Source organism: Acomys minous, assembly GCF_964271855.1.
Source record: "Acomys minous genome assembly, chromosome: 7".
Taxonomy (NCBI): Eukaryota; Metazoa; Chordata; class Mammalia; order Rodentia; family Muridae; genus Acomys; species Acomys minous.
The window spans coordinates 51,143,910-51,160,123 of NC_140488.1; the positions used below are offsets into that span (position 1 = coordinate 51,143,910).

General features: G+C 42.6%; 1 protein-coding gene across 2 annotated transcripts; it reads left to right on the forward strand.

Moving 5' to 3' along the window:
• Window positions 1-1,352: 1,352 nt before the first annotated feature.
• TSPAN6 (tetraspanin 6) lies at window positions 1,353-12,000 on the forward strand. Of its 2 annotated transcripts, XM_084789967.1 has the most exons (9): window positions 1,353-1,440; window positions 5,650-5,943; window positions 7,028-7,216; window positions 7,540-7,614; window positions 8,376-8,474; window positions 8,881-9,015; window positions 9,363-9,446; window positions 11,077-11,185; window positions 11,826-12,000. In XM_084789967.1, the coding sequence occupies exons 3-8, from the start codon at window positions 7,205-7,207 to the stop codon at window positions 11,143-11,145; spliced, it is 474 nt and encodes a 157-aa protein (XP_084646093.1). In that variant the 5' UTR covers window positions 1,353-1,440; window positions 5,650-5,943; window positions 7,028-7,204; the 3' UTR covers window positions 11,146-11,185; window positions 11,826-12,000. The 2 variants fall into 2 exon arrangements, with proteins under 2 accessions (XP_084646093.1, XP_084646092.1); XM_084789966.1 differs by lacking the exons at window positions 1,353-1,440; window positions 5,650-5,943 and adding an exon at window positions 5,954-6,128.
• Window positions 12,001-16,214: the final 4,214 nt, after the last annotated feature.

Here is a 16,214-nt window from a genome sequence, read left to right on the forward strand (position 1 = left end):
AAACTCAAGTGACAGCACATGCTGGCAAGAATGTGGAGAAAAGGGAATGCTCCATTGCCATGGGAGTGAAAACATGTACAACCACTTTGGAAATCAATCTGGCACTTTCTCAGAAAATTGGGAATAGCTCTATCTCAAGACTAGGCTATACCAGTGCTGGGCATATACTTGAAAGATGCTCCACCATACAACAAGGACATTTGCTCAACTATGTTCATAGCAGCCTTATTTGTAATAGCCAGAAACTGAAAACAACCCAATGTCCCTCCACTGAAGAATGGATAAAGAAACTGTGGTACATTTATACAACAGAATACTATTCAGCTATAAAAACTAAAAGCTAAAAAAAAAATTCTTGAAATTTGCAGGCAAATGGATAGAACTAGAAATAATCATCCTGAGTGACATAACCCAGACCCAGAAAGACACACATGGTATGTACTCACCTATCAGTGGATATTAGCCAACATAGATGTCCTGTTAGAGACTCCACCCAGTGCGGCATTAGGACAGATGCTGGGACTCAATGCTGGACTTCTGGTGGAGCTCTGAGAGTGGTATGGAAGAGTTGGGGGGATGGGAGGAGCCAGAGGGTTCAGAAACCCTATAAGGAGACCATCGAGGCCTGTGGATGTACACGCCCAAGGGGGCATGTACAAACTGCTGAACCAACCAAGAACAATGCATGCAGTAATCCTAGACCCCTTATTCATATCTAGCCAATGGACAGCACATTCTCCACAGTTGTTGGGAGAATGGGGACTGCCTCTGACATGGACTCTGGTGCCCCTGATTTGATCACATCCCTTTGGTGGGGAGGCCTGGTGGCACACAGAGGAAGAGGATGCAGGCTATCTGATGATACCTGATAAGCTCTGGTCATAGGGTAGGGGAGGAGGTCCTTTCTGTCACAGGCCTAGGGGTGGGAATAGGGTAGAAGAGGGAGGGAGGGTGGGAATGGGAAGTTACAAACTAGGGGATAACATTCAGGATGTAATCTGAATAAGTTATACATTAAAATTGAAAAATTAAAAAAGAAAAAGGATAAGGAAGTAAAAATGCTAAGGTTATTATGTGAATACAAGGTAAAATTTACTCTGACTTTTTCTGGTTTCAAAGACAGAATATGAATGCTTGAAGACATTATGTAGCAGCTCAAATTAATTCCCCTGTTTGTGACAGTGTAATAGTGGGATGATTTAGACTGTATTTTATTTAACTTAAATAGCCAGTCCTTGAATAACTAATATGCTGTTACTTCTAGACCAGCCATGCACTGAGTGAGCCATGTGCTCAACAGGGATTGGCTGAAAACTAGATGAGGTCATCAATTAAGCATTATGCCCTATGTGCTCAGAGGGTTTAAATGGAGGTGCAGTGGCCCTGTCCCACAAGCTCTCCTGTAATTTTTGAACATGTAGGCAGCAGGATGTAGAGTAGGTGAGTAGGCACTACAGTAAGCGACTAACAGTCTGGGCTAAGTGAATTATCTGAATTCTCAGAGTGTGGTCAGACTACAAGTACTAATCTTAGAGGGCTGGGATGTGGGAGGAGAACATTGTCACTGAGATGGCGTGAAGGTGGACTTTGAGAACAGGAAATAAGCTGTGATGTTCAAAGGTTGGCAGGGAATAGGGAACAAGCATTGTTTAGAAGATAATCTTCTTGGGTTGGTGTGAAGTAGATGATTGATTAAATAAATAGAATGAACTAATTGGCGACGAAGCTATAATATAAATATAGGTTTATTGGAAGCGACATGGGAGGGGGTAGGGAAGGGGGAGCGAATGCGGGGGGGGGGGGGTTGAGGTGGGGTCAGGGAAGGGAAAGAGAGAGGGTTGGGAGGTGGGGAAAAGGGAGGGCCTGGAGCCAAAATGTCTGGTTTATGTAGTCAGTCTCTGGGAGAGGGGAAGCCCCACCCCTAGGTAGAGGGCAGGCCATGCCAGCCACACCCTCCAACAGGACGCAACAGTAGACTTGACCTTGGTAAGGCAGTGGGGGTTGAGGGTTTAATAGCGGTTGGGGGTTGGGGATTGGGGATTGGGGATTGCGGTGCCACAAAAGAGATCTGACTGAAAAGCAAGCTCTTGTTTCTGATGCTTCCCATGCCTGATGTCTGCCAAAGAAAACCATTCAGCCCTAATCTTGAAACTTGCAGGAATTTGATAGGAAGGAGACAGAAATCCCTACTAAATGTTGAATGTAACACAAGTAGCAAAATATTTTCTTACATTTTTGGCATCAAGTATATTCTTGCCCAAAATGCAGAGAAAATAACAGATTGAACTAGAAAAAAGAAAAAGATTGGCTTCTCTGCCTCACCACTCAGAGACAGTGCTACTCTCTGGGTGATTGGATTGAGGGAGCAAAGGCAAAAGCAAAGGGGAACTGGGGACAGCAGGCCCGCCCTTTAGGGGCTCTGCAGAGCACCTATTTGTGATTCAGTGTCTGAGCGGCAACAGACTTGGTTCTATCTGAGTCAAGATAGCTGTTTGTTTTTATATTAGTTATGTCTCATTTCAGAGACTGCCTGGAGTCTGATGACAGAACCTGAGTTATGCTCAGTTTAGTCTTAGGCAAGCTACTGAGCCTCTTTGAACCTTGTTTTCCATCTGTAACATGAGGAGAGTAGTCGATTTGAACTCATAACAGGAGTTTTGTGATGTAGGTAGGAGGGAGCAGGTATCAAGGGCTTAGCTGCAGTGCTTGGTACATGGTGCTCAGAATTGCGGTCATTATTAATACTTGAAAGAGTAAATTTATCTTATGGCCTGGAGAAACATGTTAAATTCCTTTAGATTGTATTGGTTTGAGATCCAGACACAAGCCTACATTTTAGCTAAACTGGACTTTTGGATTTGGTGGTATGGCAGGGGAAAAGCTGCTGTACCAAGGTAGAAGGCAGTTGTACAAGGTGTTGTGGCTATAGAAATGTTAATTTCCATGTTGGCTTTTGGTTTACTTTGGCACTGACTGTCCTTCAAACAAAGCAGTGTTGTGAGTGGCAAAGGAAGAGAGAGAAGGTAAGTCAACATATTCTTGGAAATAAGATGTGTCTTTTAGCTTTAGCAGTTTTGTTTTTGCTTCAGCCACAGCAATATTACTTTGCTCTTAGGCTTAGTGTGAAAATCCCTCCCAGACCATGGAACAAATCTAAACTTTAGGGGAAACTTTCTGTTCAGGATGACAAGGAGTTAGCAAGACTTCCCTTGATGTTTGTTGTTTTCAATACAGGAATCCTCAGATAGGCTCAGGTAGCCTCAGAATGGAGCTTTCCATATACTAACAGCCCATTTACCCCAGCAGCTCTACTGTAGCTATGGAAAGCATATTTTAAAAAGCTGACTGTTCCTGATAATTTTACTTCAAAGTATTTATAGGAGTGTGTTTTCTGCCTCCTACCCCAACAGAGAGAGAGGGAGGGAGGAAGGGAGGGGGAGGGGAAAGGGAGGGAGGAGGGAGGGAGGGAGGAGGGAAGGAGGGAAGAAAGGGAGGAGGGAGGGAGGAGGGAAGGAGGGAAGTAAGGGAGGAGGGAGAGAGGAGAGAAGGGAGGGAGGAGGGAAAGAGGGGAGGAGAGAATGGAGGGAGGAGGGAAGGAAGGAAGGAAGGGTGGAGGGAGGGAGGAGAGGAGGGAAGAAATGGGGGAGGGAGGGAGGGAAGGAAGGGAGGAGGGAGGGAGGGAGGAGAGAAGGGAGAGAGGAGGGAAGGAGGGAAGGAAGGGAGGAGGGAGGGAAGGGAGGAGGGAGGGAGGAAGGAAGGAGGGGAGGAAGGGAGGAGGGAGGGAGGAGAGAAGGGAAGGAGGGAAGGAAGGAAAAAGGGAGGGAGGAGGGAAGGAGGGAAGGAAGCGAGGAGGGAGGGAGGAGAGAAGGGAGGGAGGAGGGAAGGAAGGAGGAGAGGAGGGGGAGGGAGGAGAGAAGGAAGGGAGGAGGGAGAGAGAGAAGGAAGGAAGGGAGGGAGGAGAGAAGGGAGGGAGGAGGGAAAGAGGGAGGAGAGAAGGAGGGGAGGGGAAGGAACTGAGGGGGAAAGGAGGAAGGGAGGAAAGAATGGAGGGGGAGGGGAAGGAATGGAGGGGGAAGAGGGGGAGGGGGAGGGAGGAAGAAGGGAGGAGGGAGGGAGAAGGGAGGAGAGAGGAGGGAAAAGGGAGGGAGGGAGAAGGGAGGGAGGAGGGAAAGAGGGGAGAGGAAGGAACTGAGGGGGAAAGGAGAGAGGGAGAGGGGAAGGAATGGAGGGGGAAAAGAGGGAGGGGGAGGGAGGGAGGAGGAGGGAGACTGGAAGGAGGGGGAATGGAAAGGGAAGGAAGGGAGGGAGGGGGAAGGGAGAGAGGGGGAAGGAAGGGAGGGAGATGGAGGGAGGGAGGGAAAGAGGGGAGAAGGGAGAGATGGAAGAGGGAGGGAGGAGGGAAGGAGGAGGGACAGAGGAGAGGGGAAGGAACTGAGGGTGAGAGGAAGGAATGGAGGGGGAAGAGAGGGAAGGGGAGGGAGGGAGGGGGAGGGGGAATGGAGGGAAGGGGAAGGAAGGGAGGAAGGGAGGGGGAGGGAGAGAAGGAGGGAGGGAGGGAGGGAGGGAGGGAGGGAGGGAGAGAGAGAGAGAGAGAGAGAGAGAGAGAGAGAGAGAGAGAGAGAGAGAGAGAGAGACTCTTCTTCAGTTTCCATACTTTTTTTTTTGTATTGCATCTTTGTACTTTTGGAATAAAATGTAGTCTAAAGCCTCGCAATGAAGTAACTCATTTTCCAAGTGTTTCCTTGACTACAGACTTCTGGTTGGATGTTATAGGAACTGGTCCTAGGTCAATATTTAAAGCACAGGAAAGCTCTGCATGGTGAAGCCAATGGAACTTTCCTGTCCTCTGTTTCTGTAGAAGCATGTTTCAAGTAGAAAATTTTTTCAAGTACAAAATTTGGGCATTCATTTCTCTTCTGTGAATACATAATGGCCATTAAGTCTGTATTGAGTATGCATTAGATTGGTTAAGGACTGGTATTGCCTTCTATCCCTGGAGCAATGTCACACACTTAAGCATGTCAGCTCTCAAAGAGCTTGCATTTTATTTAAGAAACAAGACCTCAATATGCGTTCTGTGATGTAACAGTAGAGATCAAAATGTTCATAACAGCTAATACCAAAGCAAATACCTACACACATGATTCAGCAGGAGAAAAATAGCATATTTCATTCTCACATTTTAAATGTCTGTACATCCAATTATAAAATTTCACTGCTATGTCTCGCTGTATAGACAAAGGAACATTAAATTTGTGTGAATGGTGCTCATTTTAACTCAGATTTCCCAGAGATTACCATTTTCTCATGGAAATGTGTTTTTAAATGAAGGAATTGGGAACATATATCAATTAATATATTGACATTGAGCCTTTGCACCCAATAATAGTTTCCTTTTTTTCCCTCCTTGATTTCTCTTCTCCATTTCTAGAACGAAACACTAAGGAATAAACTAATGCATTACAGTTAAATGAGAGACCAGGGTGCTTACATAACTTTAATTCATTTGTATTTATGTACATTTTAGATAAGTATTATGAATCTGATTAAAGACAATATCCCTACCCTGTTGTTCCCATGAGAAGAAAAAAAAAAAAACGGATCCAAGTGGAAGCCAATCTGACTTTTGATTTTATTCTTTTCTTTTAGGACACTAGGGACCTGGGAGGCTGGACCTTCCATCACTGCGGGCAGTGATAGACAACTTAAGATGAAGTAAAAGAAGACTCAGGGGAGAGGGATAGGTTAGAGGCAGGAAAGATTCCATAGGAGGAACAACAAAAAAGAAGCAACTTCTATATATAGTTTTCACCTTATATGTAGTTTTCAGTAACATTCAGCAGGGGGCGCTCCGAAATTGTCGTAACTTTCCGGACAGCTTCGTAGACTTGGCCCTCAAGAAAATCGTATCGTGTTTCCGGCTCTTCTCAGTTGCAGAGACTCGTAAGTTTTCGGTAGTTTCCGGGGAAACTCGGGAACTCCCGTGCCTGGCTGGCTCGAGCAGATCGCCTGGTGCGGAGGCGCAGGGTCTCGGGCTAGTCATGGCGTCCCCATCTCGGAGACTGCAGACAAAACCAGTCATTACTTGTTTCAAAAGCGTTCTCTTGATCTACACTTTCATCTTTTGGGTGAGACACGGGAACGGCTGGGGAACCCAGGCTTAGGTGGTGGGTGTGACCCGGAGCAGAGAACCTCAGGTCTGGGAGTGGGGTGAGGTGTGGGCTGCTGTGAGACCCCAGCACTGGCGACGAGTTGGCCTAGGCCTCAGTGGCGGGGACCCTGAGCTTGGAGCTGGGGTGGGCATCGTAACGTTGGCGCTGGGGTCTTGATGTGAGGTGACTGGTTGAAGTGGGACCCAGATGTCTCAGGAGATCGAAGTTGGAGCAGCGGGAGATAAAGATTTTAAGGCCCTAGAGCACACAATGTGTCCCTGAACCTTTGGAGAGGAGAGGCTTGTCTCCTTCGCTTTGAGGGGTCTTTTGCATAATAGTGTCTCTCTTTTCATTGCTTCATAAGAGGGGAGTTTTTCACAGGTAAGTATGGTGTGCCTCTATTCCTGCCAGCCTATCCTCGGATTTTCTTTTGTGCACTATTCCTTTGTATCCTATATCCATCCCTAATTTGGGGATGATGGGGGATTCAAGAAGTTTCTGGAATCCAGAAATGCTTTTGATCCTCCCCTTTACAATATGGTTTTCTTTCTCCCACTGGAGTAAATTCCTTGAGGAGATTGTGATCTCTAGACCACATATGCCGTGAGGTATATGTTTTACACAGCAAAACAGATGAGTTTATGCAATTTTGAGACTCTGATGCCTTGTCCACAACCTTCCTTTATTTGCAGAACCCTTTCCTGCCTCTTCCACACCTGCCCCCACCCTGCAAATATCCTAGCCACCATGCTGTGGCAACCAGACTGCTAAGTTAATTCTCACTCGCATTGTGTCTTAGACACTTCCTGGCTTTGTGAGAGATGATTCAAGCTTGTATGGTGCCTAATTGTTTCTTTCTCTGATTTCTCATATAGATCACTGGTGTTATCCTTCTTGCCGTTGGCATTTGGGGCAAGGTGAGCCTGGAAAATTATTTTTCCCTCTTAAATGAGAAGGCCACCAATGTGCCTTTTGTGCTCATTGGCACGGGCACTGTCATTATTCTCTTGGGCACCTTTGGTTGTTTTGCTACCTGTCGAGCCTCTGCATGGATGCTGAAACTGGTGAGTCCTTGATTTCTTTAGACTACTCTTGGCTTTCCTAGAAAAGGCTTCCATGTTCTAGCCTTACCTCTTTGTTTCTCAGAATTGGCCATGGCTGTTTACACTTTTTCCTGTTCCTTATGAACAAAACAAAGCAGAAAAAACTAACAGTTCCTCTGCCAGCCTCCATATTTAAATAGACATTTTGATAATGCTTCCCTTGATCTTTTCAATAAAATATGTTGAATTAATTGCTCAGAATTCCAGCCACCTCCCCCTTCTGTCATGTGTCTTATTTGTACTAATGAACTTTTTTTTTTTTTTTAACAATTTTTACCCCACAGTATGCAATGTTTCTGACACTCATTTTTCTGGTCGAACTAGTTGCCGCCATCGTAGGATTTGTTTTCAGACATGAGGTAAGCCTGAATTAGACAATCATAATATGTTAAATTTTATCCTTTTATCTTAGATAAAGTAGCATAGTTCGGCAGCTTTCAATATTTCTAGAAAACACTTCAAGCTGTATTTCAAGCCAGACTTAACCTGCATCTGATAAGAGTGGCTTTCTAGTAGAAAATTTTACATACTTTTAATGTAATCACCATAATCATACTAGTCCCTAGACATAATTTGGTGTTTAATCACCTCTTAAAGTGGGGTTTTATAACTTTACTAACAGGAAAGGAAAATACAAAGTTCATAACAGGAAATTAATACCTTCCCATAAGTCATATTTTGAAAGGATATAATTAATGCAAATCATCATTTAATATTCATATATTAAAATAAAGTAAACATGACACGGTTTAGAAGCCATTCATCAAGCAGGGAAGGTGTATTCAAGTGCCATTTGAACTGTTCGTGTGGATCAGTTCTATAGGCATCTGACTGGTGTGTGGAGAGAGATTTAGGCTGAAAGGTGGAAGCGCACAGCTGCCATTTGGCTAAGTACATGCTCTCATAGCACCTGGTAGGTATTATATTATATTGTATTGTTTTGCTCGATCGTCCTTTCAGCTAAACAGTTTTACTTAGTAGAGAGTTGGACCATGGAAGTTAATTTACCACACATCAAAGATATAACCATTGGCCAGAAATGAGAATTTCTGATTTCATACAGAAACCCAAAGTATTTTCTAGAATATTTGTTTATTGGCATTTTGTTTTTCGGATACAGATTAAGAACAGCTTTAAAAATAACTATGAAAACGCTTTGAAGGATTACAATGCTACAAGGGACTATAGAAGTGAAGCTGTAGACAAGATCCAAAGTACGGTAAGTGGTTAGAGCTGGTGCATGTTGGCGAGGGAAACACTTGCCTTAAGGGAGAGAGTTAGGCTGCTGGGTGTTTCCCATTTGTATGGCAAAGTAGTGTGGGGTGATACCAACATAGCTCTCTGATATTCTTCTACCCATGTGTCCTTGTTCTCTTCCTTTCCACTTTCATCATGGACAAATACTGGTAGGGCCAACTACGACAGGGCTGTAAAGACAGTCTAAAACCTTTATGCTCATTGTTAGCATCAAGTACCAGGCTCTTGAATCAATCAAGAAGGAAGATCACTGAGTATAGTGTGCATTGTTTTGAGCACATATTATAATAAAAAGTGATGTTAGGCTAAATGTTTGCCTGCAAGCCGGTAATATGAACAACAAACACTTTTTACATTTTTTTCCTCAGTTGCATTGTTGCGGTGTCACCAATTATAGAGATTGGAAAGGTACTAATTATTACTCAGAAACAGGATTTCCGAAGAGTTGCTGTAAACTAGAGGGTTGTTCTCCACAGAGAGATGCAGATAAAGTCAACGAAGAGGTAAGGACCCTTTCAGGACTTTTTCTTTGATATTATATGATTTATTTAATGGAATAAAATAAATGGACTCAATTTTTACTCACAAGAATATACATAATCTGGAGTTTGTACGGAAGCCAATACTTCATTTCATACAACTAGCAAGTGTCTTTCTACGGCGTAATCCAAAAGGTGAAAGTAGCTGAGCCTGAGGGCATATGGGCAGGCTACATCTCAGTGGAATGATCATCAAAGGCTCATAGTAGCTCAAGACAGGCTTCTGTGGACAGCTGAACGATCAAAGTGCTTATTACCATGAAGGCAAGCACAGCTCTCTTTGTGCTTACTGTCTTTTCCTCTGCCCTTAGGGTTGTTTCATAAAGGTAATGGCCATTATTGAGTCTGAAATGGGAGTCGTTGCTGGAATTTCTTTTGGAGTTGCTTGCTTCCAGGTAGGTTTTCTTTGTTCTTTGAGAAATGTCTTATTCCTGTAGATATAGGAGACATTTTTTGTTTTGTTTTTTGGCGTGGAACTCACTATGTAGGCCAGGCTGTCCTAGAACTCAAGAAGATCCAGCTGCCTCTGCTACTCCAGTGATGCCGTTAAAGGCATGTGCCACCCACCACTCCCATTTGGGCTTCACTTTTCCAACGTGAAGGTTTTGCTCCACAGGACTGGGTAGTGAAGAGAATGTAAGAAAAGTCTTAATTTTCACAAAGCAGTCAATTAGCCATCGCAGCACGGTGAAGTCATGGGACTTACTTTGCATGTGTATTATTGATTTTGTTTGTAATTGACTCATTGTTCAGCTTTATTTATTTTTTCTTTAAGTGAAGAATTTCCTGAATCCTGTATTTTATACAACTACAAATAACTGTATTTACCCAGGTGGTGGTGGCATGTGCCATTGATCTCAGCACTCAGAAGGCAAACTCAGGAAGATTTCTGAGTTCAAGGCTAGCCTGGTCTACTGAACAAGTTCCAGGACAGGCAGGACTATACAAGAAAACCCTATCTCGAAAAAAAAATCCCATTGTCATAGCCATGCTTTGAGTCTATAAAAGACTTAGAATTTAATCTTAGCAGTAAGCACATAGCATACATACACACTGTGTGTGTGTGTGTGTGTGTGTGTGTGTGTGTGTGTGTATCTTGAACCTTACAAATAGTATGCATAGTATGCAAGCACTCTACCACTGAGCCGTGTCCGCGACCTGGTACAAATTTTTTGAAAGCAGTTAGTTACCTGTGGGAAGACAATACTCTCATGACTTGATGGGAATCCTGTTTTTTCTCTGTGATCAGTCAAGGTTCTAAAACTTATTAGTCTTTCCTGGGCTACAACTGCCTGGTGGATTTTTTTATAGAACATACAAGCCTCCATTTCATGTGTGCCTATTATTTTGTTATTTTATAAAATGAGTTTCTAATGAGTTGTGCTGATCACCATAGCATGAAAAGTTTGGTATTGTGATTTGGAGTGAAATTTTAAAGTGTTTTTTTAAAAATACGTTTAGCATTATTTAAGTAAGACTAATGCAAGGCTAGTCCTAATATATTTATAAAGTAGCATGTCTTACTAAGTCCACACCAATGTAACACCCATTAGCCTTTTTCATTCTAATAGACAAACTTTAAACTGCAGTGGTTCTAACTACATTTAAGTTAGTTCTCAGTAGCCCAGAAGGCTAATGTCTGTTGTATTGGACACCTCATGGACATCCAAGAAATTGCTTGTGCAGATTGGTTGGGGCGTTACTTGATAAGATGCTTATTGTAAAAAAAAATGTGTAATTTTCGTTTTGGTAGCTGAGGGTTTCTCTAAATCCCATGACTCCTAAATTCTTCCTTAGTGTTGGTTGTGAAGTTCTGGGTCATGGTTGCTAGTAAGGCTTTTTAGAGTTTTTTAATGTGACCTAGGCACTGCAGAAGTAGCCAACATAATCATGTAGAAAAAACCCAAGCAAGGAAATTACCGGTGACATACAAATAAAACGAGAATATAGGCATAGCCTGAGCTCTTCAATTTCTCCACATGAATTGTGTTTGTGTGTTTAGTTTTGTTCATATTTTCTCCTCAGCTAATTGGAATCTTTCTCGCCTACTGCCTCTCTCGTGCAATAACAAATAATCAATATGAGATAGTATAACCAGTATACACACATGGCCTTATTATTCTCCAACCTTAAGGTATGTTCATTTTAGTTCTTATGCTGTTCATATTGCAATGCACATATAAATTATGAATTAAGTTTCCCAAGGTTTCCTCCTTGTTGGTGTTTAGGCATTTGTATCTGCAAGGCTGCCCTGAAACTATTCCTGTAGGTTATCTGTGCTTGCTTTTTCAAACATTGTGAAATAAAAGAACATTTCTGGATTTAAGTGTTCACCTACAGATGTCAACCTAAAGATCATAAGAGGTCTCTTTTTTCACGTATTTTTACTTAGAATGAAGAGAAATAGAGAATCTAACCATGACCTTTTATTCATGAAGTGTTAAGGAAAATCCATCCTGCTCTTAACTAATGTTGGCATTTTCCCTAATTATTCGGTGCTTAATAATGTAGCTCTCTTTATAAAAAGATATTTTTGGTAGACTGGATTTCGGTGAATTAAATGTATGCCTTAAACCAGAAGCCAAACGTGGGGGACAATTGTTGCTGGGTGAATTAATCTCTAGGGTATCTGTCATATGTTAACTGGGGCATGGCCTGGGAGCACATGGGGAGGTCTTCATTAGTGGGAATAGACCAGAATGCAGGCAAATACAGGTGATGCAATGTAGGCACCACTAAATTAACCTTGTTTTCTTTAATTTTTGGATATTAAGGTTACCCTTTGTGAGCTATAACATCGTTTGGCTGGACACTGATTTCTTCTGAGTCTGAAAGGCTGCACCAATAGTCTGATTCAATCAAGATATTTGCATATTGTGTTCTATGTCCTATTCGTGAACCCTGTATCTTTGAAACACTGGAAGAGCTAGTAAAATGTAAATGAAATAATGCCATGTGTCCCTTGAATTTTATTTCTGTGCGAGAACTATGAGAAGTGCTGTGAATTTGCTTTTTTGACAACAATGTTACTGACGGAAATGTAACCCCCATGACTTTGCTGTTAATGTAGTGTGATAGAAAATTAGCTTCCCTGAGTGGGCCTCTTACTAGTCAAGATTATCTGGTTTGATTGTATAATCTGCATCAATAAGGAAAATGTTTCATTAGTGTCTGCTGATGGACAGAGTGACATTGTATAATTTCATTCCAGCTAGTCATCAGATTGCATCCATGATAACATTCCTGGGTGGTGGTAACTGTCTTTCAGGTTTTGGGTGCAAAACATAAAGACCTTAAGAGCCACTACCCATGTTCTGTGACACATCAGCTTTCAGCACACAGTGTATGTGTTTTTGTCTCCAAACTAAGGCATTTGTACTGATATACTTTGCTATTTGAAAGGTTATTGTTACTTTAATGGTATCAGAACTATTGTATCTTCCTTATGAATTTACTGGAACTTATCTCACCTTTAGCTAGATTTTCCTCACCAAGCTGAAATAATTATTCACATCAACTGTCAAGATTTTGGTTAATTTTAATAGAGTGCTTTTGGGTTTGTATCCTTGTTTAATAAATGTAAATCCTTTGCATAATAAATACTGCATTTCTTCTAAAAGAACTGTTTCAATTAAAAAAAAATCTACTGTAATGGATGTGTTCCAATGAGAAAGTAAAAAAGCCTAACCTTTCCATATGGAGTCCCAGTTTTAGGGATGAAAGATAAGGTCAAGGCCTTGACTCTTATTAAAAAATAATATCCCTGTTGAAAAATAATATCTTCAGCCAGGCACAGTGGCGCATGCCTGTGATCCCAGCACTCAGGGAGGCTGGCAGATCCTTGTGAGTTCAAGGCCAGCGTGGTCTGCAAGCGTGTCCAGGACAGCCAAAGCTACACAGAGAAACCCTGTCTTGAAAAGGGCAAATAAATAAATAAATAGTATCCTGTACTATAAGATCACATTCCAAGTCATTAAATAGCATGTGTTTAGCATTTTCTTAAAAGGTTAGGCTTTCCTGGTGGTGTGGTTTGCATTGAGAAGTTATATGAGAAATCACATAACTGCCTCTTTAGGATAATGAAATTATTTCTTTGACTTTATATCCTATTGTGACTCTGTTTTATCACATAGTCCTTGACTTCATGGAAAGGAGCCGATCACTATTATCAATAAAATGGACAAAAACTACCCAGTTTGTGATGAGAAAGGCGACCAATTGGAGGGGAAGAGGGTACAAGAGAGGGTAGTGAATGGACTATGATCTAAATACATCATATGCATGCATACAAATGTAATGAAAGGCTGGGGCTGGGAACCAGGGGTGGAGCACTTGCCTAGTAGGCATGGGTCCCTAGTTCTTAGTCCTGTGAAAAAGAAAGAAAATACGAAACCCAAACAAACTGGTGCTGGGGAGATAGCTCAGTTAAACTGCCTGCCATGACCTGAAAGCACAAAGCCCTGAGTTCTATCTCTGGAATCCACCTGAAAACAGCTAGGGATGGTGGTGGTGCTTGTAATGCTGGGGAGGTAGAGACAGGTAGGTCCTTGGGACTTGCTGGCCAGCCAGCCAAGACTGCTTGGTGAATTTGATGCAACTGAGAGACTCTCTGTCTCAGCAAAAGAAAGATGGATAGTGCCCGAGGAACAACACTTAAGGTGTGACCATGTACACTCCCCCGTGGACACAAACACAAACTTTCATAATAAAACCCATTTTGAGATAGCACCAGATAGATTTCCAAAGTGGTTGTACTAGTTTGCATTCCCACCAGCAATGAAGGAGTGTTCCTCTCTCCCCACATCCTCGCCAGCATGTGGTGTCGCTTGAATTTTTGATCTTAGCCATCCTGATGGGTGTAAGATGGAATCTCAGCGTTGTTTTGATTTGCATTTCCCTGATGATTAAGGAGGTTGAGCATTTCTTTAAGTGTTTCTCAGCCATTTGATATTCCTCTGTTGAGAATTCTCTTTTTAGTTCCATGCCCCATTTCTCAATTGGATTATTTGGTTTGGTGGTATTTAATTTCTTGAGTTCTTTATATATTTTGGATATTAGACCTTTGTCAGATGTGGGGTTGGTGAAGATCTTTTCCCAGTCTGTAGACTGTCGCTTTGTTCTCTTTACAGTGTCACCTGCCTTACAGAAGCTTCTCAGCCTCATGAGGTCCCATTTATTAATTGTTGACATTAATGCCTGGGCTGTTGGTGTTCTGTTCAGGAAGTTGTTTCCTGTGCCAATGGGAATAGGGCTTCCTCAAGACCCAGCTATTCCACTCCTTGGAATATACCCAGAAGATGCTCCAGCACACAGCAAGAAAATTTGCTCAACCATGTTCATAGCAGCCTTATTCATAATAGCCAGAACATGGAAACAGCCTAAGTGTCCCTCAATAGAAGAATGGATAAAGAAACTGTGGTACATATACACTATGGAGTACTATTCAGCTATTAAAAACAAGGAATTCCCGAAATTTGTGGAGAAATGGATTGAGCTAGAAATGATCATAATGAGTGAGTTAACCCAGAAGCAGAAAGACTCAAATGGTATATACTCACTTATATCTGCATATTAGCCCAAGGGGCAGGTCCCACGAAAGACTTCACTTACCAGGAAACTGAGACAGAGGGGAGGACATTCTAGTGGGACTCTAGATGAGAGAAGCATGGGAGAATGGCAAAGTAGAAGGATCCAGAGGGTCCTAGAAGCCTACAAGTAAAACATTATGATAGGCAGATTTGGGCACAGGGGTCCCGCTCTAACTAAGGCACCAGCCAAGGACAATACAGGCGGTAAACCTTAAACCTCTACTCAGATCTAGCCAATGGACAGAACACTCTCCACAGTAGGGTGGAGAGTGGGATATTACTTTCTCACATACTCTGGTACCTCACCTTTGACCATGTCCCCTGGAGGGGGAGACCTGGTGGCAATCAGAGGAAGGACAGCAGGTTACCAAGAAGAGACTTGATACCCTATGATCATATAGAGGGGGAGGTAATCCCCCTCAGGAACAGTCATAGGGGAGGGGAGTAAGAGGAAAATGGGAGGGAGGGAAGAATGGGAGGAGACAAGGGATGGGATAACCATTGAGATGTAACAAGAATAAATTAATAAAGGAGGAAAAAAATAAAACCCATTTTGTGCAATTAGTGCATGCTAAAAATAACAAAAGCCTACTTAATGAATTTTAGGTACATGTGTTGCAATGCTTGGAGTTGTGTAAAAAGGAATATTCTTAAGTTTTTGATAGATGGCTTTTTGACATGAGTCACAACAGTGGAAAGGTGAACACTCCAAAAGTGACAAATTAGATTTCTAGGTATAGGGATTAGTGACAGTAGGAAACAAGTATCTGAAGGGTCATCACAGCAATTTTTCTTTTTAATAATTTATTAATTTTTATTTTATGTGTATTGATATTTTGCCTGATTATATGCGTGTGGGGTTCAGATCCCCTGGAACTGGAGTTACAGACAGCCGTGAGCTGCCGTGTGGGTGTTGGGAATTGAGTCTGGAAGAGCAGCCAGTGAGTGCTCCTAACAGCTGAGTCATCTCTCCAGCCCCCATCACAGCAATTTTTCAAAGATTTTTAAAACATACTTTTATTGGTTATTTGGGAATCAAATATCACGTACCCTGATCTCGCTCACCTTCCAGTCCTTCTATGTCTGCCTCCCGTTCCTGTGACATCTACCTTCTTCAATAAAAGAAAAAAGAACCCTAGTGCCCCATATTTCACCACTTCCCCTTGGTGGGGAGGCCTGGTGGCACTCAGAGAAAGAATAGGAAGGCTACTAAGATGAGACTTGATAGGCTGTGACCATATGGTAGGGGAGGAGGTCCCCCTAGGTCACAGACCTAGGGAAGAGGAATAGGGTGAAAGCAAGAGGGAGGGAGGGAGGAGAGGATACAAGTGATGGGATAACAATTGAGTTGTAATCTGAATAAATTAGTTAAATTATATATACATACTCAAGTTCATTTTGTGTTGTCCATATACTCACTGGACCATGGTCAGTCTCCTAGTGGCCAGCCCCCCATGGGAAGCTGAGACTTTCCCCACCTGCACCCAAGGCAGAAGCCATCAACTGTTCTGAGCCACACCTCAGCGTCTCCATCACAATTTTTTTTTAGTTCTTGATGGCCCCTGCTTCACGATG